Raw genomic sequence first — 24,822 nt, 5'->3', positions numbered from 1 at the left:
GGTGTTTAAGAAACTCCCATCTGGCCAGGCACGGTGGCTCTCGCCTGTAATCCCAGCACTTTGGGAGACCTAGGCTAGCAGATCATGAGGTCAGGAGTTCAAGACCAGCCTGGGCAACATGGTGAAACCCCGTCTCTACTAAAAATGCAAAAATTAGCTGAGGCAGGAGAATCGTGTGAACCTGGGAGGCAGAGATTGCAGTGAGCTGAGATCACACCATTGCACTCCAGCCTGGATGACAGAGAAAGACTCTGTCTCAAAAAAAAAAAAAAAAGAAACCACCATTTTCTCAGACTGCCTGGAACAGCTGAACACTTCTTTCCTGCCAATCAACCTCCACAGGTTAGCCAATCCCTCAGGCCTGACAGGTCCTGAGGCTCCACTGAACACCTTCCACAAGACCTCCCATGCCCGCAGCAAAGGACTCCCTGGGGACTTCCTGACAAAAGGATGGGCCAGAGGCACATGCTCTCTGGCAGATGAGGCTGTCTGGGTTCCTCTAGGATAAACAGAAATCTTGAGTGTGTCTATGCACTGAGCCAGGCACTGGCTAAGACTTCTCATATACTATCATGTTTAATCCTCTCAGCAAACTGCAGGCTACTAATTCTTGCTCCAATTTCGCAATCCAGGAACCTGGCCTCAGAGTTACAGAGTTGGGTTACTTTCCCAGGCTACCACAGCCAGGCAGGGGTGGAGCCAGGATTCAGACCTTAGTCTGCCAGAAAGAGCCCAGGATCCTCACTGGGAGAGCAGGAATGTGCCATGTCCGCCTGCTGTCCCCATGCCTGGCACAGGCTCTGAACAGAGAAGGAGCTTAGAAATGCGTGTTGGGCTGAACTGAACCAAATCAAAAGACTCCAGAGGAGAAGAGCGAGCCCACTTCCTGTTGGACACAAAGTTCCCAGGGCGTTTCTGCAGCGCCAGCTCCTTGTGCAGGGCCTGGCACACAACGATGTTCAAGCAAGGCTTGGGATCCATAAAGGAGCAAACATTTCATATTCTCGGCCAGAAGTTACACTGGGGCCCAGACCTATTATTGCATTAAGAGTTGCACAATATGATTTTCTAATTCTATTATTCCTGCTTCATTCTTGTGTGAAAAAGACTTTTCCTTCATCAACTGTCCACAGCAAACTCCTTCCCTCCTCTGAGCTAAATCCGCATGTCTGAAGGAAGTTGTCCCGCGTGTCCCACTAAATACAGGCTCCTTTCAGCTCCCTCAGGAGGCGAGGTGGGAAGAACCTGTAGCAAGCACCTACTCTGTGCTTTAGCAAGTGCCATCTCCTTTCATTTTCACAATAGCCCCTGGGTCGGAGCTGAAGAGCCCTGCTGGATGGATGAGAAGACCCAGACCAGGAGAGTTAAATGACTTGTCCAAGGTGACCTGGCAAGTTACAGGCTGAACTGGGATTGATCCCAGATCTACCTGGCCCCAAAAGTTATGCCCTTTCTCCACCACCCACTTTCCTTCCAGGCCTGAGTGTCTTCCCTTCCTGCTACACTGTGGTCGGTGCAGATCTCAGAACGTGTAAACCTGGTGACACCAGATCCGTCACTTGACAGTGAGTGAAGGAAGTACCCAGGGATCGGCTTACTAATTCTAGGGGTCAGTGAATTATTCATGCCATCATTAACTTGGAGGCCCTTTCAGCCTCACCTCTCTCCCCTGCTCCGGACCCTCAGATCCTGGCCTACCTGAGCTCGGCAGACCTGTGGGGGCCCCTGGTGAGGAGATGCTGGCAGAGCAGGGGGCTTGCCTGCTGCTGGCAGTGGCACTGCTGGGCCCAGGGCCCCGGGCCCAAGCCATGGAAGGTAGGCACTCTTGTGACAGACACAAACTGGGAGGGGAAGGAGGTGGGCAGGCAGCAGCCAGGGGCTCAAGAAGTTTCTACATGGGAAGCCAGAAAGCAGGAGGTCCTTTTAGGGGACGTGGCTGAGTTGAGAATGTATTTGTTCCTGAGATGGGGAGAAGACAATATTTATTGAGTGTCTGCCATGTGTTGGATGTTTCACATATAGGTTGCATTTAATATGCACAACAAACTTCAGGGTGGATGTTAGTCCCCCATTTTCCAGATGAAGAAACTGAGGGCTAGAGATATTAAGTAACCTGTCCAAGACTACATGGTCACCAAGGTTGAAGGGAATGGCTCCAAAAACTATTAAAGGTTTATTGCTAAAGAGGTTTTTTTTTGTTGTTTGTTTTTTGAGACAGAGTCTTGCTCTGTCGCCCACGCTGGAGTACAGTGGCCCAATCTCAGCTCACAGCAACCTCCACCTCCCGGGTTCACACAATTCTCCTGTCTCAGCCTCCCGAGTAGCTGGGATTACAGGCGTGTGCCACCACAACTGGCTAATTTTTGTATTTTTAGTAGAGACGGGTTTCACCATGTTGGTCACGCTGATCTCGAACTCCTGACCTCAGATGATCCGCCTGCCTCGGCCTCCCAAAGTGCTGGGATTACAGGCGTGAGCCACCGCACCCAGCCTATTGCTGAAGAGTCTTTATGCTCCTCTTGAGACCCTGCTGTCCATCCCACTGCCAAGCAAGTGAAATCAAAGTTCCTTCTTATGGTGTTCAGTGCCCTCTGAGTGTGGGCTCCAACTTCCATATCGTATTGAGCCTCAGTTTCCTGCATCCCTTGGGCATCCCATGCTCTGACAGGGGAATTACAACCCCTTCTGCTTCACCCTGAGGGATCTTAAGTCCTGCTGTCCCCTCTGTCTGGAAAATCTCTTTTCCCTTTTTCCACCTGAGAACATCTGGCTCACCCTTCAAGCTCAGATCAAATACCACTCCCTGCATGGCCTTCCACATCCTCCATCAACCTCACACGCGCCTTCACTGGGGCTCCTGGAACCCTCTGCCTGCACTGTGGTCCCCAGTGGCTTTGAGCTGCTCTGGCTTTTCAAGCGTTGTTTACCTGTCTGTGAAGCCGGGGTGATATCATTTCACCCTTCTGCAAGGCTCAAGTGGGGCTCAGGGAGGAATTGTACCTTGCCAGCCACCCAGTCACTGACAGAGATGGGATGGGCACCCAAGTGTCTCAACCCATGCCTGGGTGGTGGGAGGAGCTAGCTGTTCCTATTTTCCAGCCACTGGGGCTTAAGGAGCCTTGGGGTAACCCTGGGCATCAGTGTGCCTGGCTGGGTCCTAGTGGACAAGGCCTCTGCTTATGCTGATGACTGGAGCCACCTGGGCTGTAAGCATTTCTCTGATGCTCTGGTGTCTTTCCCTGTCCTGTGGGTAGGGCTGGGGGAAGGACAACAACAGGCATTGGACAGAATATCTCTTTGTCCGTTTGCCATAAAGGTATGAATTAGATGCCATTCCTGCCCTGTCCCACTCCAAGATCCAGGCAGAGAGCCAATAATGTGCATCTGTGTGGCCCTCACACAGCCTTTAGCTCATCAGCGCTCACAGTCACCCAGCAAGGGAGGCACCACTGTCCCCATTTCACGGCTCACAGAGGCTAAGTGCACGTGTGTCTGAGCCTTTGTCCATGCCATTCCCTCCCTGCAAATCTTCTCCAACTGATGAAACTCATTCTTCCTAGACAAACTCAAATATCACCCGGTCTGGGAATCTTGCGCCTCCTTGATACTGCTGGCCCCAGGAAGATTAGATTTCCTCTCCCTGGGCCCCAGAGCCCTTTTGTGGCCACAGTGCAATCACGCTGTGTGTTTTGTCTTATTTCCCTGACTCCCCCTGCCCGACCCCATGGTGAGCTTCCCACGGAGGGGCCAATTTTGAATCAGCACAGGCCTGGTACAGGGCACATGTTTAGCGAGTGTGTCTTCTCTTACGGGGATTTAGTTAAGTATATTCTTCAGGATGCTTTTGGTTGCAAGTGACAGAAACTCAACCTGGATGAGTTTAAGCAAAAAGAAGAATACATTGGCTGTGTAACCAGGGAGGCAGGAGGTAGCCGAGCTGGGCTCAGGGATGCCACAGCCAGGGCCTCTGGGCTCCAGGGCCACTTCCACTTTTCTTTTTTTTTTCTTTTTTCTTATTTTTTATTTTTTATTTATTATTATTATTATACTTTAAGTTCTAGGGTACATGTGCATAATGTGCAGGTTTGTTACATATGTATACTTGTGCCATGTTGCTGTGCTGCACCCATCAACTCGTCAGCACCCATCAACTCGTCATTTACATCAGGTATAACTCCCAATGCAATCCCTCCCCCCTCCCCATGATAGGCCCCGGTGTGTGATGTTCCCCTTCCCGAGTCCAAGTGATCTCATTGTTCAGTTCCCACCTATAAGTGAGAACGTGCAGTGTTTGGTTTTCTGTTCTTGTGATAGTTTGCTAAGAATGATGGTTTCCAGCTGCATCCATGTCCCTACAAAGGACACAAACTCATCCTTTTTTATGGCTGCATAGTATTCCATGGTGTATATGTGCCACATTTTCTTAATCCAGTCTGTCACTGATGGACATTTGGGTTGATTCCAAGTCTTTGCTATTGTGAATAGTGCCACAATAAACATACGTGTGCATGTGTCTTTATAGCAGCATGATTTATAATCCTTTGGGTATATACCCAGTAATGGGATGGCTGGGTCATATGGCACATCTAGTTCTAGATCCTTGAGGAATCGCCATACTGTTTTCCATAATGGTTGAACTAGTTTACAATCCCACCAACAGTGTAAAAGTGTTCCTATTTCTCCACATCCTCTCCAGCACCTGTTGTTTCCTGACTTTTTAATGATCGCCATTCTAACTGGTGTGAGATGGTATCTCATTGTGGTTTTGATTTGCATTTCTCTGATGGCCGGTGATAATGAGCATTTTTTCATGTGTCTGTTGGCTGTATGAATGTCTTCTTTTGAGAAATGTCTGTTCATATCCTTTGCCCACTTTTTGATGGGGTTGTTTGTTTTTTTCTTGTAAATTTGTTTGAGTTCTTTGAGAGAAACAAGAAATGGGGAAATAATTCCCTATTTAATAAATGGTGCTGGGAAAATTGGCTAGCCATAAGTAGAAAGCTGAAACTGGATCCTTTCCTTACTCCTTATACGAAAATTAATTCAAGATGGATTAGAGACTTAAATGTTAGACCTAATACCATAAAAATCCTAGAGGAAAACCTAGGCAATACCATTCAGGACATAGGCATGGGCAAATACTTCATGTCTAAAACACCAAAAGCAACGGCAGCAAAAGCCAAAATTGACAAATGGGATCTAATTAAACTAAAGAGCTTCTGCACAGCAAAAGAAACTACCATCAGAGTGAGCAGGCAACCTACAGAATGGGAGAAAATTTTTGCAATCTACTCATCTGACAAAGGGCTAATATCCACTTCCTCTTTTCACATGGCTCTTCCAGTTCACAGAGGGGGTTTTTCCTTAAGCCCTGAGCATAAATAATTTAAAAATATATATATTTTTTGAAACGAAGTCTCACTCTGTCTCATCCAGGCTAGAGTGCAGTGGAGTGCAGTTGGCTCAGTGCAGCCTCTGCCTCCTGGGTTCAGACGATTCTCCTGTCTCAGCCTCCTGAGTAGCTGGGATTACAGGAGTGCACCACAACACCCAGCTAATTTTGTATTTTTAGTAGAGACGGGGTTTCACCACGTTGGCCAGGCTGGTCTCGAACTCCTGACCTCAGGTGATCCACCTGCCTTGGCCTCCCAAAGGGCTGGGATTACAGGCGTGAACCACCACGCCTGGCCAATAATAATTTTTTTAAAAATTTAAAAGAGTCAAATACCGACCAAATGCAATGTATGGACCTTGTTCCACCCCCAGGGCTCCCCCTCCCAGTCAAGGGAGCAGAAAGGGAAGAATCCCTCTGTGGGCATTCTGAGCAGAACTCTGGCCCAGCCTGGAGCACACGCCCACCCCGCAGGCCAGTCACTGTGGTGGTGGTGGGAGCCCCAGGACTCCCCAGCTAGAGCCAGGCGTCCACCCCTGGGGCAAGGAAGAGGAGAGACGGTTACTACGTGGAGGCAAGGAGGGGAGCAGTGTCTAAAAGAGGGGGCTATTGTTGCAAGAGGCAGAGGAAGAAGTATTGGGCAGACCCAAAGCAATAGATGTTCACTACAGCAAGTAATGTCCCTTTCTGGGGCTCAGTTTTCTCATCTGTAAAATGAGTCAGTAGCACCTGCCCTGCCTAGTTCATGGGGCTGTTGTGAGGGTTATATAAGATCATTCACTCACTCATTCATTCAGCAAATATACACTGAACACCAGCTTTGTGCCAGGTACTGCTCCAGGTGCTTGCAATACAGCAGGGAGAGGGACAGAAATCCTTGAGCTCATAGAGCTTACATTTTTGTGGCAGGATACTGAACCAAATCAATAAGTAAAATAAATAGTATGTTAGATCATGATGAATTCTATGGAGAAGCATATGACACTAAAGAGAGAGAAGGAGCATGAGCTGGGGAGAGGGTTTCAGGTGTAAATAGGGTGGTTAGGGAAGGCCTCGCTGAGAAGGTGACCAGGGATGTGCTGGCTGTTTTGTTAACTTTTAATTATGAAAAATTTCAAACACACCCAAAGCACAGAAAATCATACAATGAATCCCTATGTCCCCATCAATTATCTTCAATAATTATCAACGTTCTGCCTTTCTTGTTTCTTCTATCTCACCCCAGCCCCATTCTGGGAGGTGTGGAGGAATCCAAAGCCTATCTCAGATGCCTATTATTTCACCCATAAATATGTCAGAATATGTCTCTAACAGAGAAACACTTAAAACTATATGTAACCTCAATACATTTATCCTGGTATAATAAGTCCTTAATTAAAAAAAAGAAATTTTAGAGATAAGGTCTCTCTCTGTCACCCAGGCTGCAGTGCAGTGCTGTAGTCATAGCTCACTGCAGCCTCGAACTCCTGGGCTCAAGTGGCCCTCCTGCCTCAGCCTCTTGAGAACCTGGGACCACAGGAGCACTCCACCACTCCCGGCTTCATTCCTTAATTTATGTGCTAACTCAATTCATGTTCAGTTTTCCCCAGTTATTGGCCAAAAAAAAAAAATATAAAATATATATAATATATTATATATAAATATATATATATATATATATTATAATTCATTTGTTCAAATCAGAATCCAAACAAGGTCCATCCATTGCATTTGGTTGATATTTGACTTTTAAATTTTTATGAAAGTATTATTATTTGTACAGACAGGGTCTCACTATGTTGCTCAGGCTGGTCTCAAACTCCTGGCCTCAAGTGATCCTTCTGCCTCGGCCTCCCAAATTGCTGCGATTACAGGTGTAAGCCATGGCACCCAGCCTTGACTCTTTTTTTTTTTTTTGAGACGGAGTCTCGCTCTGTCGCCCAGGCTGGAGTGTAGTGGCCGATCTCAGCTCACTGCAAGCTCCGCCTCCCGGTTCTCTCGCCATTCTTCCCTGCCTCAGCCTCCCCGAGTAGATGGGACTACAGGCTGCCTACAACCCCCAGCCTCTCGCTAATTTTTTGTATTTTTAGTAGAGATCTAGGTTTCACCTGGTCTGCATCTCCTGACTCCAGTGGATCCGCCCGCCTCGGCCTCCCAAAGTGCTGGGATTACAGGCGTGAGCCACCGCGCCCGGCCCAGCCTTGACTCTTTTAATACACCAGTTGTTCCTCCTTCCCCCCTTTATCATTTATTGTTGAAGCCCCAGCGTCATTTATCTTATAGAACTTCCCACATTCTGGACTTGCCAAAGGTATCCTCATGGAATTACTTAAAATGTCCCGCTAGCTTCCATATTTACTCTAACTGTAGACAGAAGCAGAGACTTCCTGAGATTCAAATTTCTTGATTTTTTTTCAAGAAGATATTTACTGGCCAGTGTTAGATACATCAGTGGGTTCAGGGTTTGTTAGCCTGGTCTATTTGCTACATGCACCACCATGCACGGCTAATTTTTAAATTTTTTCTGTAGAGATGGGGGTCTTACTATGTTGCCCAGGCTGGTCTCAAACTCCTGGACTCAAGTGATCCTCTTGCTTTGCCCTCCCAAATTGCTGGGATTACAGGTCTGAGCCATCATGGCCAGCCAAAATTATGTTTTCCTAGTGTTGTTATTATTTCTGAGGTCTTCCATAAATAAGTTTTCCCGGCCAGGCGCGGTGGCTCACGCCTGTAATCACAGCACTTTGAGAGGCCCAGGTGGGTGGATCACTTGAGGTCAGGAGTTCGATACCAGCCTGGCCAATATAGTGAAACTGTGTCTGTACTAAAACTACAAAAATTAGCTGGGCATGGTGGCAGGTGCCTGTAATCTCAGCTACTCAGGAGGCTGAGGCAGGAGAACTGCTGGAACCCAGGAGGTGAAGGTTGCAGTGAGCCAAGATCATGCCATTGCACTCCAGCCTGAGCTGACAACAGCAAGACTCAGTCTTAAAAAATAAATAAATAAAAATAAAAAGTTTTCCCTCACCATCTATTTAGTTGTCCAGAAATACAGTCCATATAGGGAAGACCAAGCAGATGTTAAATTTCTATTTATCAATTTCCTTAAAAAAATTGATAAATAAGTTAGTGCCTAGCAACCTGTAAAATACACCAATGAGTTTCATTTTTTTTTTAGTGGCCCAGGCTGGAGTGCAGTGGCTGGATCTCAGCTCACTGCAAGCTCCACCTCCCGGGTTTACGCCATTCTCCTGCCTCAGCCTCCCGAGTAGCTGGGATTACAGGCACCCGCCATCTCGTCTGGCTAGATTTTTGTATTTTTTTAGTAGAGACGGGGTTTCACCGGGTTAGCCAGGATGGTCTCGATCTCCTGACCTCGTGATCCGCCCGTCTGGGCCTCCCAAAGTGCTGGGATTACAGGCTTGAGCCACCGCACCCGGCCTATGTATATGTTTCAATCCACGGCAAGCATTACTCCCTTACGTTCAAATTGTACCTTCTTTAGCCACTGGTTTTCACTTCCGGTGGTTTCTGTGTCTTTTTTTTTTTTTTTTTTTTTTGAGATGGAGTCTTGCTCTGTCACCCAGGCTGGAGTGCGGTGGCACAATCTCAGCTCACTGCAAACTCCACCTGCCGGGTTCAAGTGATTCTCATGTCTCAGCCTCCTGAGAAGCTGGGATTCCAGGCGTGTGCCACCACACCCAGCTCATATTTGTATTTTTAGTAGAGACAGGGTTTCGCCATGTTGCCCAGGCTGGTCTCAAACTGGTGAGCTCAAGCAATCGGCCCACCTCAATCTCCCAAAGTGCTGGGATTACATGCGTGAGCCACTGCACGCCAGGTTTCTGTGTCTTTTGACACAATCTCAGCAGTCTTTGATAGCTTCTTTGCTGTTTAGCATAGCAAGATAACCAAGCATATTTTGTGTAGTTCCTGTATTAAACCTGGTACCAGACATTGCTCTAAAGAGCCTTGTTCATTTTAGCTGAACATAAGAATCCTAATCGACAGCCTAGAGGTATAAAATGCTACTGGATTCTAGGCCTTCTTGGTAAACAGAACTAGGAAATAAATTTTTAAAATATAAAAATAAATCAAGTTCACACTGATACTTTCAATTCAAATTAAGGATCACAAGAGTTTTACTTACTATTTTAAATTTATATCTATCAGTCTGGGCGCAGTGACTCATGCCTGTAATCCTGCACTTTGGGAGGCCGAGGCCAGTGGACCACCTGAGGTCAGGAGTTTGAGACCAGCCTGCCCAACATGGTGAAACCCTGTCTCTACTAAAAATACAAAAATTAGCTGGGCGTGGTGATGGGCACCTATAATCCCAGCTACTTGGGAGGCTGAGGCATGAGAATCACCTGAACCTGGAAGGCAGAGGTTGCAGTGAGCTGACATCATGCCACTGCACTCCAGCCTGCACTCCAGCCTGCACTACAGAGCCAGACTCCGTCTAAAGAAAAAAAAAATTATACCTATCACTCTTACACTGAAAATATTGGTTTCTATTGACATTAACTTACTTATTTGCTCTAATATATAATAATTGTAAAATGATATTTAATATTATTACTAATAGTAAGTTTACTGAATATAGTTTAAGATGTTGTTGCGGTTCATTTTGTCCTTGAGATATATCCCACTAGGACTGTGTGGTCAAAACACTGTCTTTCAAAGTCATTTGAAATCATTTTTCCCCATGTGACTGTGCCTCCAAGTTGGTAAGATTCAGTTTATTTGTTTCAGTATGGGATATTTAGGGGTTACTTTTTTTTGATGTCTTAAAATTATATAAAATATTTTATGTTCTTACAAAGTGAAAATTATGAAACAGGGCACATTTAAGGAGATCCAGCCATCATGCCTGCTTCCTCCCCTCTTTTTACTACTTCCCCTGACAGAGAATTATTCTTATTGGTTTCTTTCCATTGTTTTCTTTTGTTAAACACAAGCAAATCTGCGCATATAAAAATGTACTTTTAACATTGTAGTAGACTGTGCATATTTTCACTTGCGGGGTTATTATTATTATTAATTTCAAAATAATGTTTTAATAATTAACTTAAATTCCCTACTGCATAATGTTTTAACTAACATTCTGAGGCCCTGCCTGACACTTCCTGTCTCTTTTCCTGGCTTGCTTTTTTCTCCGTAGCTTCTCACTGTGTCATAAAAATATATATACACACACACACACACATATATATATATATTTTTTTTTTTTTTTTTTTTTTTTTTTTGAGACAGAGTCTCCCTCTGTCGCCCAGGCTGGAGTGCAGTGGCATGATCTCGACTCACTGCAACCTCCGCCTTGGGGGTGCAAGCAATTCTCCTGCCTCAGCTTCCCATGTACTGGGACTACAAGTGCGCACCACCACGCCTAGCTAATTTTTGTATTTTTAGTAGAGACGGGATTTCACTATATTGGCCAGGCTGGTCTCGAACTCCTGACCTTGTGATCTGCCCACCTTGGCCTCCCAAAGTGCTGGGATTACAGGTGTGAGCCACTGCACCTGGCCTCATAAACTCTGTATTTTCCCTGCTATGTTTATTGTCTGTCTTCCCTGCCAGAATGTAGGCTCCACGAGGATAGGGATTTTGTCTGTTTTGTATCTGCCGTGACCCCAGCACCTAGAACAATGCCTAGCACTGAAACAGTATTTGTGGAATGAATACCAGCATGCTTGATCAGCATCTGAAGAATAAGCAGATGCATGAGCAAATAAACACATGGCCTTGTGTTCCCTCATTCCATCCCAAGAACCCAGCTTTGTAGCTGGGCCCACTGCCCTTACCACATGTACCCAAGACTCCAGCACGGAGTCTCGGCCATCCTTCTCTCTTCCCCCAGGTGTCAAATGTGGGGGTGTGCTCTCAGCACCTTCTGGAAACTTCTCCAGTCCCAACTTCCCTAGACTGTACCCCTACAACACAGAGTGCAGCTGGCTGATCGTGGTGGCTGAGGGCTCCTCGGTGCTGCTCACCTTCCATGCCTTTGACCTGGAGTACCATGACACCTGCAGCTTCGACTTCCTGGAGATCTACAATGGGGCCTCACCAGACAAGGGCAACCTGCTGGGGAGGTTCTGCGGCAAGGTGCCCCCGCCGCCCTTCACCTCGTCCTGGCATGTCATGTCTGTCGTCTTCCACTCGGACAAGCACGTGGCCAGCCATGGCTTTTCTGCGGGCTACCAGAAAGGTTAACGGGGGGCCTTAGGGGCCTGGTGCAGTGGCTCACACCTGTAATCCTGGTGCTTTGGCAAGCCAAAGTGGGAGGATGACTTGAGCCCAGGAGTTCAAGGGGGGATTTGGCAGTGGAAGAGCTGGTTCTGGGGTGGAGGTGGGAAGATAGCAGCAGGGCTCAGGTGAGACCTGCAGGGTCTCATCATCTTGGCACATAGGCTGCTCTGTATCCTGCATGACCCAGCTCTCATGCATAGTTTATAAGGCAAAAGCAGCCGCCTCACCATTCATGACCATGCTGGTAATCCTGGTAGCTGGGGTTCCCACCTTCATGGCAATGCTCCCCATGCCTCCCTCCATTTCTCCCGGAGTCCTCAGAGGGTCGCACTGTGCTCAGGAATGAGGCTCTCACGCTCTACTACCCTTGTCCTTCTTGTCCTCTATCATGGCATAAGGCCACAGGAGGGGACACCACTGCTGTTGCCACCTTCTGCGGCATCCCACCACTTCACAGCTTGGGAATCCTTGCCTGAGTTCCCGCAGTAGGGTCTGGGTGGAGCTGGTGACTCTTATATCATGTGTCCCTAACCCCTCCCTCCTTCAACCAGGCTTGACACTTGCCTCTCGCTCTAGTGAGGGGAGAGGAGGCCTTGCTCTTCTTGTTCTCTTTGACTCACTCATCCTTGTCCCCAGGTTCTGTGCAAAGGCTCAAACCTCCTGCTTCTTCCCAATGCCAGAATCAAGGCCTTGTTGGTGTTAGCTCAAACAGTAGATACCCACAGAGGCTACTGGTCCCCAGGGTCCACCAACAGCAATCCCAGGGGACTCAGGTGGGACCCCAGTCGCTGCTGCATTTAGAAGGATAGAATTGTAGAATGCCACAACACAAGAACCATAGGCTGATCTAATAATAGTTTTGGAATTTTAGACCCTTAGATTTGTAGAATGTTAGGATATCAAAGTCATAATACCATCAGCCACATTTCCCAACAATTTTTTTTTTTTTTTTTGAGACGGAGTCTCGCTCTGTCGCCCAGGCTGGAGTGCAGTGGGGCTATCTCAGCTCACTGCAAGCTCCGCCTCCCGGGTTCACGCCATTCTCCTGCCTCAGCCTCCCGAGTAGCTGGGACTACAGGCACCCGCCACCTCGCCCGGCTAGATTTTTGTATTTTTTAGTAGAGACGGGGTTTCACTGTGTTAGCCAGGATGGTCTCGATCTCCTGACCTCGTGATCCGCCCATCTCGGCCTCCCAAAGTGCTGGGATTACAGGCGTGAGCCACCATGCCCAGCCTGTAAATTCATATTTTAACTTCTTATAAGCCAATCATTAAAAACACAAATAAATATGGATGACCTCCAATGAGTTAAATTTTTAAATGTAGAATATTTAAATTTTAATATCTTATTAAAGACATTAAAAACTGTGGGTGATATCTTTTCATTACATTAAAAGAGAGCTTGAAATACAGCATAAGAATGAAATTTGCACCAGCTGCCAGCAGGTGCTCCAGGGGGCTGCTGGGGAGCCCCAGGGGACAGTTTGGAAGTCTCTGCGAAGGTTGTTAGTGTTGGAAGGGATCTCACAGGCTATCTAAACCTGCCCTCTCATTTCACAAAATCTGAGTACCTGAGAGGGCCTTCATAAAGTCACACGGCTGGGCCAGCACTGGGAAAAGACGCCAAGTGCTCAGACGCCCCATCCAGAGCCCTGGTCACACAGCCGTGCCATAGGGTGAGACGCTGGAGTCTCAGGAAACACATCCCACATGTGCCCTCCCTGCTGGTGACCTCCGGCAAGTTCCGGCATTCACCCACACTTGCTGTGTGTTGTACTGGCCAAGCTGGCTTCCTGAGAGTTTCCAGCAGCATATTCTGACTCTGCTCAAGTCTGAGCCCAGTGGATTAAGCTGGTTCAGTCTTATGATTTCTAATGTTCCAATGAGGCTCAGAGAGGCGGGGTTACTTCCCCAGAGTCACACAGCTAATAAAAGGCAGAGATGGGAGACTACTTGTCTTCAGACGTCAAACCAAGCTCTACTTCATCAGGTCCTCTCTCTAAGTCTCGGTTTCCTCATCTGTTAGGGAGGTTTGATTACATTCCTGAGCTCAGGCACCCCAGCCTCTGTGCCCCACTGTGCCTCATAGGAGTGGATAGTGAAGGTCACAAGGGTCAAGTGCACAGGGTCCACAATAAGTCTTCCTGGGTTCAAATCCTACTTTCTCAGTTACCAGTCGGGTGGCTACTCTCAGGGGCCTGACCATGTTCCTTGGGCCCTGCCACTTCAATGTGCTTCTGCCAGCCTCCACAGTTCTTTGTTGGAGGGTTTTTTCTGAAGTCTCAGTAGGTCACTCCCAGCCCACAGCAGCCCTCCGCCTGCACTCTGGGGAGTTGGCATATAAATACCGCAGCTCCCTTGCTCCTAGATTGACAGAACTCTGAAGTGTGTGCTTTACCCTGTTCCCAGAGTTCCCCTGCAGGTTAGCAGTTGGCTTGAACACACCTCCTCTTTTGTGTCCACTCCCTCCCTCCCCACCTGGGGGCCCCTGGATCTCCCAAGCAAACTCCTTGCACTCAAATCCTTATCTCAGGGTCTGCCTGGGATAAACTCAAGTAAGCTACTGAACTTCTCTTTGCCTCCCTTTTCTTAATTATAAAATCAGAGAAACTGCAGCATAGTCCTTGTGGGGCTAGTCTGAGGATTTGAACAGGCAGCCTAGGTGCCAAGTGCTAGGCCTGTGCACGTGCTACACTTGCTACTTGGGTAGCAGGTGCTCGGTGGATGGTAATGAGACCCTCATAAGATACCTCTGGGGGTAGCATGTTGGGGTGTCTGGTTCTCAAGGGAGGAAATTGGGAACCACAGGAGAAAGAAAGGTCAGCTTAAGTGGGCTCCCTTGCAGATGTGTGTGGCGGCGTCCTGACTGGCCTGTCGGGGGTCCTCACCAGCCCTGAGTACCCCAACAACTACCCCAACAGCATGGAGTGCCACTGGGTGATCCGGGCCGCTGGCCCTGCCAGTGTCAAGCTGGTGTTCGTGGACTTCCAAGTGGAAGGCAATGAGGAGTGCACCTATGACTATGTGGCTGTGCTTGGGGGGCCTGGCCCCACCCGTGGGCACCACTACTGTGGCAGCACCAGGCCCCCCACCCTCGTGTCTCTGGGCCACGAACTGCAGGTGATCTTCAAGTCCGACTTCAACATCGGAGGCCGTGGCTTCAAGGCCTACTACTTCTCAGGTAGGAGGGGCTGGAGCTCCACCCCGAATCCTCCTGTGCCTACTGGGTTCCTATCTTCCCATTACACTTGCAGGGATCACACCTTTCTGCCCCCCAGCGGCCTTGGGCTTTCTGCACTGTCTCTGCCTGGAGTGCTCTAGCATACCCTTGGCCAATGCCAAGACATGAGCATGTCACCTCTGCGAAGACTTCCTGTTTTACCAGAATTGATCCCTTTTTCAACTCCTTATAGAAGTTTTTTACACTATGATCTAACATTTGTCTCTTCTGTATGTGGTTTGCATGTCAATCTCCCCGGTCTGACTGAGTCCCTTATGGGCTTATCTCTGCACCTGGCACATAGTAGATACTGAGTATTTGTACAAATGAATGGATGAAGTCATGGGAAGTTTATAGTCTAGTTAGAGAGATTATAAGGAAACAGACAATGCAAGCCATTATGATCTGTGCTATCCATCAGTAAGAATCATGGATGACTTCGTGGAGGAGAGAATTGAGCAGTACCCTGAAGGAGTTAGATGGAAGCAGAAGGGAAGGGTGTTCCAAGCGGAAGGAACAGCATGTGCAAAAGCCTGGAGGGCAAGGAGTGTTTGGTATGCTCATAGTACATGCCAAATGGGGCAGTGAGAAAAGGGGAAAGGCCAGGCACGAACCACATCATCTGTCAAGCCAGGGAGTTTAGAGGTAACTCTGAGGACAGGTATTGTGTATTATTAGTGAATTCCTAACAGGGCCTACACCCGTGATGGGGACTGTCAGCTGGAATGCAAGTCCCAGCTTTCAGCAAGTTGCAGTTTAAAACAAGCTTTGGGATCAAGCATCCCAACTTTCAGCTAGTTGGGATCAATTGTCTGGTTTGCTAGCCATGGTGCCCACAACCTGCCTGGTGGTTTTAGGACCACTGTGGCGCCTGCTGCCTAAGCTGTAACTGCAGAGGGTGACTTCTCCTCTCCCCTCACTGTTGCTCCTCCCACCTCCCCCTCCCCCACCCAGGACAATGCCAGGAGGTATACATGACCATGCGGGGCAACTTCTCCAGCCCACGGTACCCCAGTTCCTACCCCAACAACATCCGCTGCCACTGGACCATCCGCCTGCCCCCGGGCTACCGGGTCAAGGTATTCTTCCTGGACCTGGACCTGGAGGAGCCCAACAGCCTGACCAAGACCTGTGACTTTGACCATCTGGCAGCCTTCGATGGGGCCAGTGAGGAGGCACCCCTGCTGGGGAATTGGTGTGGACACCACCTGCCACCACCTGTCACTTCAAGCCACAACCAGCTTCTGCTTCTGCTGCACACGGATCGCAGCACCACCCGCAGGGGCTTCTCCGTGGCCTACATCGGAGGTCAGCTGGGCTGTGGGAGTGGGTCCACTGAGGGGGAAGGGGAGGCTTTGCAGCCTCAGTCTTTGCAGCCTCTTTCCTCCATCCTACCAGTTTGTCCTGCCCCCCATGAATGGTCTTCTCCAGTGCCTTTTCCGTTGGCTATACCCTTGCCCACTCTCGGGACCCCTGAGACTGGACGGCACGGCTCCCGCTTGTTTCCACTATTGCAGAGCCTCCTTCCCGTGCTCCTAACTTCACAAGTCCTCACCCCTCCCCATCTGGTTCCTTCCCCCTGGGCCCCTGGCCCCTCTTGTGTTGTTACTGGTGCCCTGTATCCAGGGGAAATAGAAAAAATATGCTAGTATTGTTTATGGCAAAAAAATTGGTATAACCATAGGGATGCCTACCAGCCCTGCTTGTATCATTCAGAACTACTCATTGAAAAAATGGTGCTTGTTTTTCCTCACTCAACAAGAAGCCTGGAGCTAGGCAGCTGCTGCATTGGTCCAGGGGCTCAACACTGTTCCAAGTGTTATCTCTGGGACTCTCTGAGCCTCACAGCTACAAGATGGCTGCCATAGCTCCAGGCATCACATCCATGTTCAAGGCTAGAGAGGACAAGGGAAGCGCCAGCTACAAATGACTCTTTATCAAGAAAGCAAAAGCGTCTTTAGAACCTCTCACAAGACTTTTACAAAATGTCCAAACAGTTTGAACTCAGTCAGACGGCCCTGCCTTGCTGCAGAGGAAGCTGGGGAGCTGGTATTTGGCTTTCTCAGACTCCATATTATTGTGTAGATTTGTCAGCCAAGAGGGTCCACCGTTGCTTCCCTCCTCCCACCCTTCCTTGTCTATGGGCGCAGAAATGTCTGCACTCTGCACCTATCGTGCTCTCTTCCTGGCCAAGCAAAGCTCCTCATTGTGCAGGTATAGCAACGGAGGTGCTGAGAGGGGAAAGGCTTCATTGTGACCACAGGGGCAGTCAGCGGCACAGCCAGGATTAGAACTTACTCTCCTGCCTTCTTCTTGCTTGTTTGAGAGGGGCATGAGGGAGGGGAGCCCAGAGCTAAGCTCAGAGAGACCAGGGTCACGTCCAAATCCTGCCATTTACTGATCATCCAAGAGGGCGCATCTGTATAAGAGGTTGATGAAGGCCCTAGACAGGTGGTCATGAAGGCCAAAGGAAGTAACAAGGTCACAATGTCTGGATCCAAGGACATCTTTCCTTCAGGAAGGTGTCTCAGGCCTGTTCAGCATTTAAAAAATCTTTCCTTGCTCCATATGCAAGGGGAGTTGGGGCCAGGGATGGAGGAGATGGTGAGCTACAGCAAGATTGTGGCAGAGCTGTGAACTTGGGCAGGCCCAGCCCCTTCGGGCCTCAGTGGGCTCCACCTGCAAGCTGGGGTGGGAGGGCTGTGGCTCTGTTAGCACAGCCCTGGAGAGCCCAGCTCCACTGGCTCTGCCTCCGCTAGCTGGGATTGCCCTGTGTCTCTGTGGGCCTCAGTTTTCCACCTGTAAGATGAGGATATTGACGGAAAGATCTTTAAAGTTCCTTTTGCCTCTGATAATCTTATTTTCAGAACTCTCCCAGGCCCTCTCCCAGCCCTGCATGATTTAGGACAAGCCCCTTCTGCAGAGAAGGAGAGAAAGTTAGGGGGGGCTCTCATCCCAGCTCCTGTTCCAGGGGCTTCAGGGCAGGAGTGCCCACTCCAACTCCACCCCACATCCCTTCCCCTCAGATCCCTGTGGGGGCCCAGGGGCAGACAGGAGCACTCACACTGGGCGAGGCTCCAGATGCGGCCCAGGCTGCAGGAGGCCTTCCCACTGGGAGGGCAGCCACAGTGCCAGTTGGGGGTGACACACAGTTCAGCACCACCGAGATCATCGTGGGAGACGGCTGGCCCATAAATCCCTGACTGCCCAGACACCAGAGGCTGAAATATGTCTGAGGCATTTCCCGGAGAGGGGTTGAGAGTTCCAGGCCTCTCCCTGCCAGCTCTCTTTCCTTTTCCTCCCACCAGGCAGCCGCCTTCCTTTCCCCTTCCTTCACCCCTGCCCCTGCATGCATGCACATGCACACACACTCACACACACACACATACACACACACATGCTCACCCAAAGCAGACACTGTGAGTCATGTGCGACCGTCCTGGCCAGGAGGGCTGCAGGAGGCTGCTGAATAGGGCGAACAGACCACGAACTTTGAAATCCTGTCTACCCGGTTGGCCACTGCAAACAACTTCATCTCTCAGAGTGTCAATTTCCCAACCTGTAAAATGAGTTTAGTCACATCTACCTCCTGGGGAGTCATTGTAGGGAGGGAAAGTGAGGCTTCCCTTGCTACCCTTTTTAAAACTGAAACTCTCCTTCCTCACTCCTCCCCAATTCGTTCTACTCTCCTGCTCTTTCTTCGTTGCTTGATTTTCCTTCGGGGCACTCTGACAGGTGGGTGTATTTTACTTTTATTGCCCCCTCCCCCATCTAGAATGGAAGCTCCACAAGGCAAGAATTTCAGCTGTGTTTTTTCCTCATTTTTGTATTTGTGGTGCTGAGAATAGGGCCTGCACATAGTAGGCCATCAATATATTTGTGAAATAATTAAATGAATTGCCTGGCACATGGCCAAGAGATTAGCAGATGAACTTTATGATTATTAAGAACATTCATTCATTCACTCAGCATTCACTGGGCTTGCCAAGCTCTGTGCTGGGCCCAGAGGACGCTGAGAGAATCAGACTCGGTGCCTTCCCTGAGGAGCTCACAGTCTGATGGAGTTGAACGGAGTAACCCGTCTAAGATATCCCTTACCGTGCCCTGTAGGATTCCATAAGAGCTTTTCCTACTCTGGGCCTCAGTTTCCCCATCCACCACCCTTTGTGGGAGGGTGGGGGGCGTGGGGGAGGTGAGGGTCAGACTGCCTGACCCTAAGTCCTCCAGCTCCTCCCTCCGGTTCCCAGTGGTGCCCATGAACGTGAGCTGCTCCCGCACGGACTTCCAGATCCTGATCTCCACGCAGGCGCTGGCCCCGCTGGAGCGGACCAAGGTCTACCTGGGCAGCCGGAGCTGTGCTGCCCAGGAGGTCGGCGGCAACTTCAGGATCCAGGCCCGCTTTGATACCTGCGGCACTGAGTCTCAGGTAGGGGCTGGGGGGAGGGGGCAGGCACAAGGGAGGGACTCTGACCCTGCTGAAAGGCATCTGACATTCCTGAAAATTCAGCTTCTCCTGGCTCTGGGGGCCACACAGGCCTGGATGCAGAGCTAAGCCCTTCTTGGCTTTACTTACCTCAACCAATTTGCTCAGGGTAAATGTAGCAAAGAACTCCAAGAGGAGAGAGAGGAGAGGCGATCCCTCCGGTTCCCAGCCCTCTTCCTTTTCTCTTCCCAGCGCTCTTGCCTAACCCCAGCTGCTGCTGCATAACCTCAGCAGCAATCTAAAGACGCCACCGGTCACTCCTGCTACAGGGGCCCTGTTGGCTGTTCCTCCCCTTTCCCTTCAGAGCTCCCCAAGGACCCTGAAGACCTCACCCCTTTAATATGCAGAGCTGTGGGAGCCCTGCTTCTCCCACCCCTCCCCAACCTGGTGATCCAGATCCATCCCTGGGCTCCACAGCACAAAAGGCCCTTTCAAGGCACAGGATCCCCTCCCTCAAAAAGCTGTGAGGCTTACAAGCCCATTTTCCCTACTATCCTTGTATTTTGGAGGCCGTGAACCCAGACACGGGGCCCTTAGAGAGTCACTGGGCAGTGGCTCGAGCACCCTAGATATTTGTATGCTTAGGGACAGGTCAGGAAGTGGGGTACGGAGAAAAGGAACAGTGGCCGCTGTTGGAAAGACTCCCCAGCCTTGAAATCCAGGGGCTTTGCAGTCTGACTTAGCAGAAATCATGTGCTTTCCAGCAAACCCTCCCCCGCCGCCCAACATTAGCCACATGTATGCCTCTGGCCCCTCCAGGCCACCCTCTGCCTGTCCGAGCCTCCTGGCAGTCACCATCCTTTTGACCTGAGAAGAGGAGGAGGGTAGGGGACCAGTCCTGGCTGCCGAGGTATTCTGCCCTCCCCCTACTCCATGCCTTAAGTCTCCCAGGGGTTTTGTTTGGGACAGAACCACATTCCATAAAGTCATGGAATGATGGAGACAAAGAATCCGAGAAGCAGGGACTCAGGAAATCCTGGAACCAAGGGCTCACATACACTCACGGTCTCATAGTCACAGAACCACCACCAGAACTCAGAAACACAGAACCATGGAATCTTGGGGTCAGTATCTTGGAAACATAAAATCAGAGAACCTTAGATTCATGGATTCTTAGTGTAACCCTTATAAATCCTAGACCCTCAAGGATCAGTGTTTGCATAGAGCTGCTTTCGAAGATACGCAGCTCAAACAGCTGACGACAATAAAAAGTAATGCCAATCTTTACGTGCATCTCTTTAAAAACATTAGAGACTTGACTCCCTCCACAGCCATCAACACCCCATGTTGTGTGGCTTTTCTTTGTCAAGTCTGTCACTCATCAAAACCCCCAAAAGATGCCCCCCACCCCCATTCTCTGATTTGTCCCTCCCTTCCTTGTTATATAGATTAACATTAGCCTTTCACTGGGTCCCCTTCCCCTCTCAGGAGTCTTTCTTTCCCCAGTGTCCTGATTCTATATCCCAAAAATCCAGGGCACAAGTTCTTCTCAGATGGGAGCAGGAGCTCCTTTGGGGACATGGAATCAGAGCCTTTTGGAAGCCCAGACTTGGAAGAGACACATGAAGTCACCTAGTCCATAAAACTGATTTGTGACCAGCCTGGTCAACATGGTGAAACCTTGTCTCTACTAAAAATATAAAAATTAGCTGGATGTGGCAGTGCACTCCTGTAATCCCAGCTACTTGGGAGGCTGAGGCATGAGCATTGACCCGGGAGGCAGAGGTTGCAGTCAGCCAAGATGGCGCCACTACACTCCAGCCTGGGCAACAGAGCAAGACTCCATCTTTAAAAAAATAAATAAATAGCAAGAACAACACACACACACACACACACACACACAAAGAACCCTCCTGATTTGTGACGCCTGTTCAATCCCAAAAGGGTCACCCAGTCTTCGGTGCTGGGGACTTCCTACTATTCATGGCTGCTGTGACTCTGCTAGGCAGCTTTGATTTTTAGAAGTGTCCTCTCAGAAGTGCTACTTGCTAGATGGGGACAGTTAGGAAACCCTGAAGAAGCCAGTGGCTGTGGCAGATTGGGCGTGGTTGGGAGAGTAGTTCTGCATCGCTGCTGACCATGCCAGACTGCCCATCACAATGCTGCCCTCCAGCCTGGGCCTGCAGGCCCATCATCTCAGGGCCACTCGACTCCTTCATCCAAGGTGGGGAGGGCAGCAGGGTGCCAGGCTCCCACATCTTGTTCCTCGATGGCTCTTCCCAACACTAGGCTTCTGTCCCTGGGGTGGCCAGGGACTCAACAGCAGGATACCTACTGCAGATATCATCGAGAGAAAAGGCTGCAGGGGGAAGCCACACAGCACCGGGGTCAAAGCTCCTAATGTGGAGGCAGGAGACTTGGTTTCTGACCTAGCTCTGGGCAAGTCATCACCCTTCCAGGCCTCAGTGGTCACATCTGTAAATTTGCCAAGGATAGAGGATTGGGGTCGATGCTTTGAAAAGCCTCCTTTGGTTCTACATTATTTTGTTTGAGTGAGGTGTGATGGCCAAGAGCACAGTTAAGAGTTGGGCAGATCTGAGTGAGAATATAGGCTCTGTCACTTGTATGCTGTGTGACCTCAGGCAAGGGATTTAACCTTGGGGCCTTAGTTTCCTCCTCTTTAACATGGTTTTGTTTTGTTTTGTTTTTGAGACAGTCTCGCTCTGTCGCCCAGGCTGGAGTGCAGTGGCCGGATCTCAGCTCACTGCAACCTCTGCCTCCCGGGTTCACGCCATTCTCCTGCCTCAGCCTCCAGAGTAGCTGGGACTGCAGGTGCCCGCCACCACACCCAGCTAATTTTTTTGTATTTTTAGTAGACATGGGGTTTCACTGTGTTAGCCAAGATGGTCTCAATCTCCTGACCTCATGATCCGCCCGCCTCAGCCTCCCAAAGTGCTGGGATTACAGGCATGAGCCACCATGCCTGGCCACATGGGGGTTTTAATGGTACCAGTAAGAGAAGGTTGTTGTGAGAATTAAGTAAGATATTTAAAAATATAGAGCCTGGACCATGGTAAATGACCCCAGAACATTAGCCGGAGAAACATTGGCATCAAATCTGATATTGTCCTTCCAGACAGCTCACCCTCACGGTACCCCTTTTACAGATGGGACCACTGAGGCTCAGAGTTAGGACTCGAACATAGGCTCCTTGGGCTCTGCCCCCCTAGTACTGAGACCCCCACATATATAGGGAAACAAGGTCAGCCCAAGCTCCCTCAGGTGTGACGAGTACCCTGTGACCCCACAGAGAAGAAACAACACTTCAGTGATTGTCAGCGTGCTGTACATCGACTTCTCAGCCGCAGGGCGGGAGGACATCCATGAGTACGAGGTCCGCTGTGAGCCGCGGCGCAAGGAGGCTTCCGTCCACCTGCTGTCTGGCTCTCACTGGCTGGGTCCCTATGCTGCCACTGCGGAGCACCTTCAGGAAGCACCATCCGGGGATGAGGCGGAGGCACTGGAGGGTCCAGTGACCATGGTGGCCCAGGATACCAGTGACATCGTCTTCCTGGGGCTTTGCATCCTGGCTGGAATCCTCATGGTTATTGCCATCGTGGTCTTGATGCTGCTTTGAATAGACAGCATAGGGACCTGGCATCTGACATGCCTGGGAAGCAGCTTAGGGAACTGCAACAGGGGTGGGATGGGGACTTGCTGACTTGGTGACCATGGGCAGGTCACGTCCCTCTCTGAGCCTCCGTTTCCTAGGGACAGCCATTCTACCCTGCTATCTCACAGGGCTAGCATGAGGCTCAGAGGCAGGCAGAGATGGATAAGAGCTTTGTAATCTGTAGCATGCTGTGTATGTATATGCAATTGCTGTTATTAATTTTAAAGATATTCTGCTGTAGAAAAGAACTCTTCCACGTGTGTTACTTGTCAGTTTGGATAGTTGTGGTCACTGGTGGCAGAGTGTAGATAAAACTGACTCGTTCTATAACTTATATGGGTGCTTTACCAACTCAGGGTACAAATAAAAGCACTACTAATTTTCCTTCCTCCCTCCTTCCCTCCTTCCTTCCCTTCCTTCTTCCTTCCTTCCTTCTTTCCTTCCTTCTTTCCTTCCTTCCTTCCTTCCTTCCTTCCTTCCTTCCTTCCTTCCTTCCTTCCTTCTTTCCTTCCTTCCTTTCTCTCTCTTTTCTCTTTTCTTCTCCCTTCCCTTCCCTTCTTTTCTTTTCTTTCTTTTCTTTTCTCTTTTCTTTTCTTTTCTTTCAAGACAGAGTCCTGCTCTATTGCCCAGGCTGGAGTGCAATGGCACATTGTTGGCTCACTGCAATCTCTGCCTCCTTGGTTCAACGAATTCTCCTACCTCAGCCTCCTGAGCAGCTGGAATTACAGGTGCCTGCCACCACACTCATCTAATTTTTGTAGTTTTAGTAGAGATGCGGTTTCACCATGTTGGCCAGGCTGGTCTCGAACTCTTGACCTCAGGTGATCCGCCTGCCTCAGCCTCCCAAAGTGCTGGGATTACAGGTGTGAGCCACTGCACCTGGCCTTATTTTTCTAATTAATTGCTCATCTTAGGCCTTCATTAGCAGGAAGCTAATGAAGTATCCATCCAGGGGCCTTCACCCTCCTGAATTGACCCAGGAACCCTGGGAACTTTGTCTAAAGCAGGCCGGCTCTGCCTCCAAACTCCAGGAATAGAGAAAGGGAGCCAAAGTCCGATCCAGTGCCCTCACTTCAGCCCCTGCCACATGGTGTCAGTGTTGAAGGCTGGACCTGCACATCTTGGCCGATGCTTGTCCGTGGAGGTGGCAATGCCCTGCTGGGTCAGAGCGCCATATAAATCAGGGCAGGTCACACACTGTGCTCAGTCGTGAGGCTGGAGCTGAAGGCTGGTGTCTCTCTTTCATGTTGGAGTTTTTCCTTAAATGTCTGTGATCCTTGACAAAAGCTGATTGAAGTCCCACATGTCTCTGTCCTTGCCCCTGATGCCAAGCTCAGATCGCCAGTCCATCTTTGCCCTCCAGAGGAGTTCTCTTTGGAGCCCTCTGTACCCTCTCCTGCCTTTGGACTTCAGTCAGAGCTACTCCAGTCTACTCAGAGCTACTCCAGTCCACCCACATTTTCTAAGTTCATATCACAGTGGGCTGGGGTTGGGTTTCCCACCCTTCCTCAAGGGAAGACCTCTGGGATTATTATGCAAATTGATCCATCCTTCTCAGAGCTCTCCTTGACACCAAGAAGTGAAGCAATCTTGTTAATGAAAAATAAACAAAAAATGCATTTATAATACACCATTTTCCCCTGCTCATCTTTGTATTTGCATAATGCTCACTCCAGAGAGTCCTTTTACAATAGCAGAAATCTCCAGATTGACCATGCTGCCCACTGGCATCAAGTTAAAAAAACTGCGGCCCAATTACAGTTCACTCCACAACCCAACAGGCATCCACTGGATTCCCGATTTTGTGTCTGTTGTTGTGGCAGGCTCCAGGCACACAGCAGCACACACGTCGGACAAGATTCCTACCTGCGAGACGTTTGGTGTGG

The 24,822-nt window shown here is 49.5% G+C and overlaps 1 protein-coding gene across 1 annotated transcript; it reads left to right on the top strand.

Moving 5' to 3' along the window:
- Positions 1-236: 236 nt before the first annotated feature.
- Positions 237-23,385, top strand: CDCP2 (CUB domain containing protein 2). The gene is made up of 6 exons (XM_021936251.2): positions 237-1,815; positions 11,232-11,579; positions 14,466-14,801; positions 15,795-16,148; positions 19,088-19,266; positions 22,574-23,385. The coding sequence occupies exons 1-6, from the start codon at positions 1,737-1,739 to the stop codon at positions 22,898-22,900; spliced, it is 1,623 nt and encodes a 540-aa protein (XP_021791943.2). The 5' UTR covers positions 237-1,736; the 3' UTR covers positions 22,901-23,385.
- Positions 23,386-24,822: the final 1,437 nt, after the last annotated feature.

The sequence above is a fragment of the Papio anubis genome, chromosome 1, assembly GCF_008728515.1.
Source record: "Papio anubis isolate 15944 chromosome 1, Panubis1.0, whole genome shotgun sequence".
Lineage (NCBI taxonomy): Eukaryota > Metazoa > Chordata > Mammalia > Primates > Cercopithecidae > Papio > Papio anubis.
The sequence above is the reverse complement of the archived record's forward strand: the minus strand, read 5'-3'. Positions and strand labels throughout refer to the sequence as shown.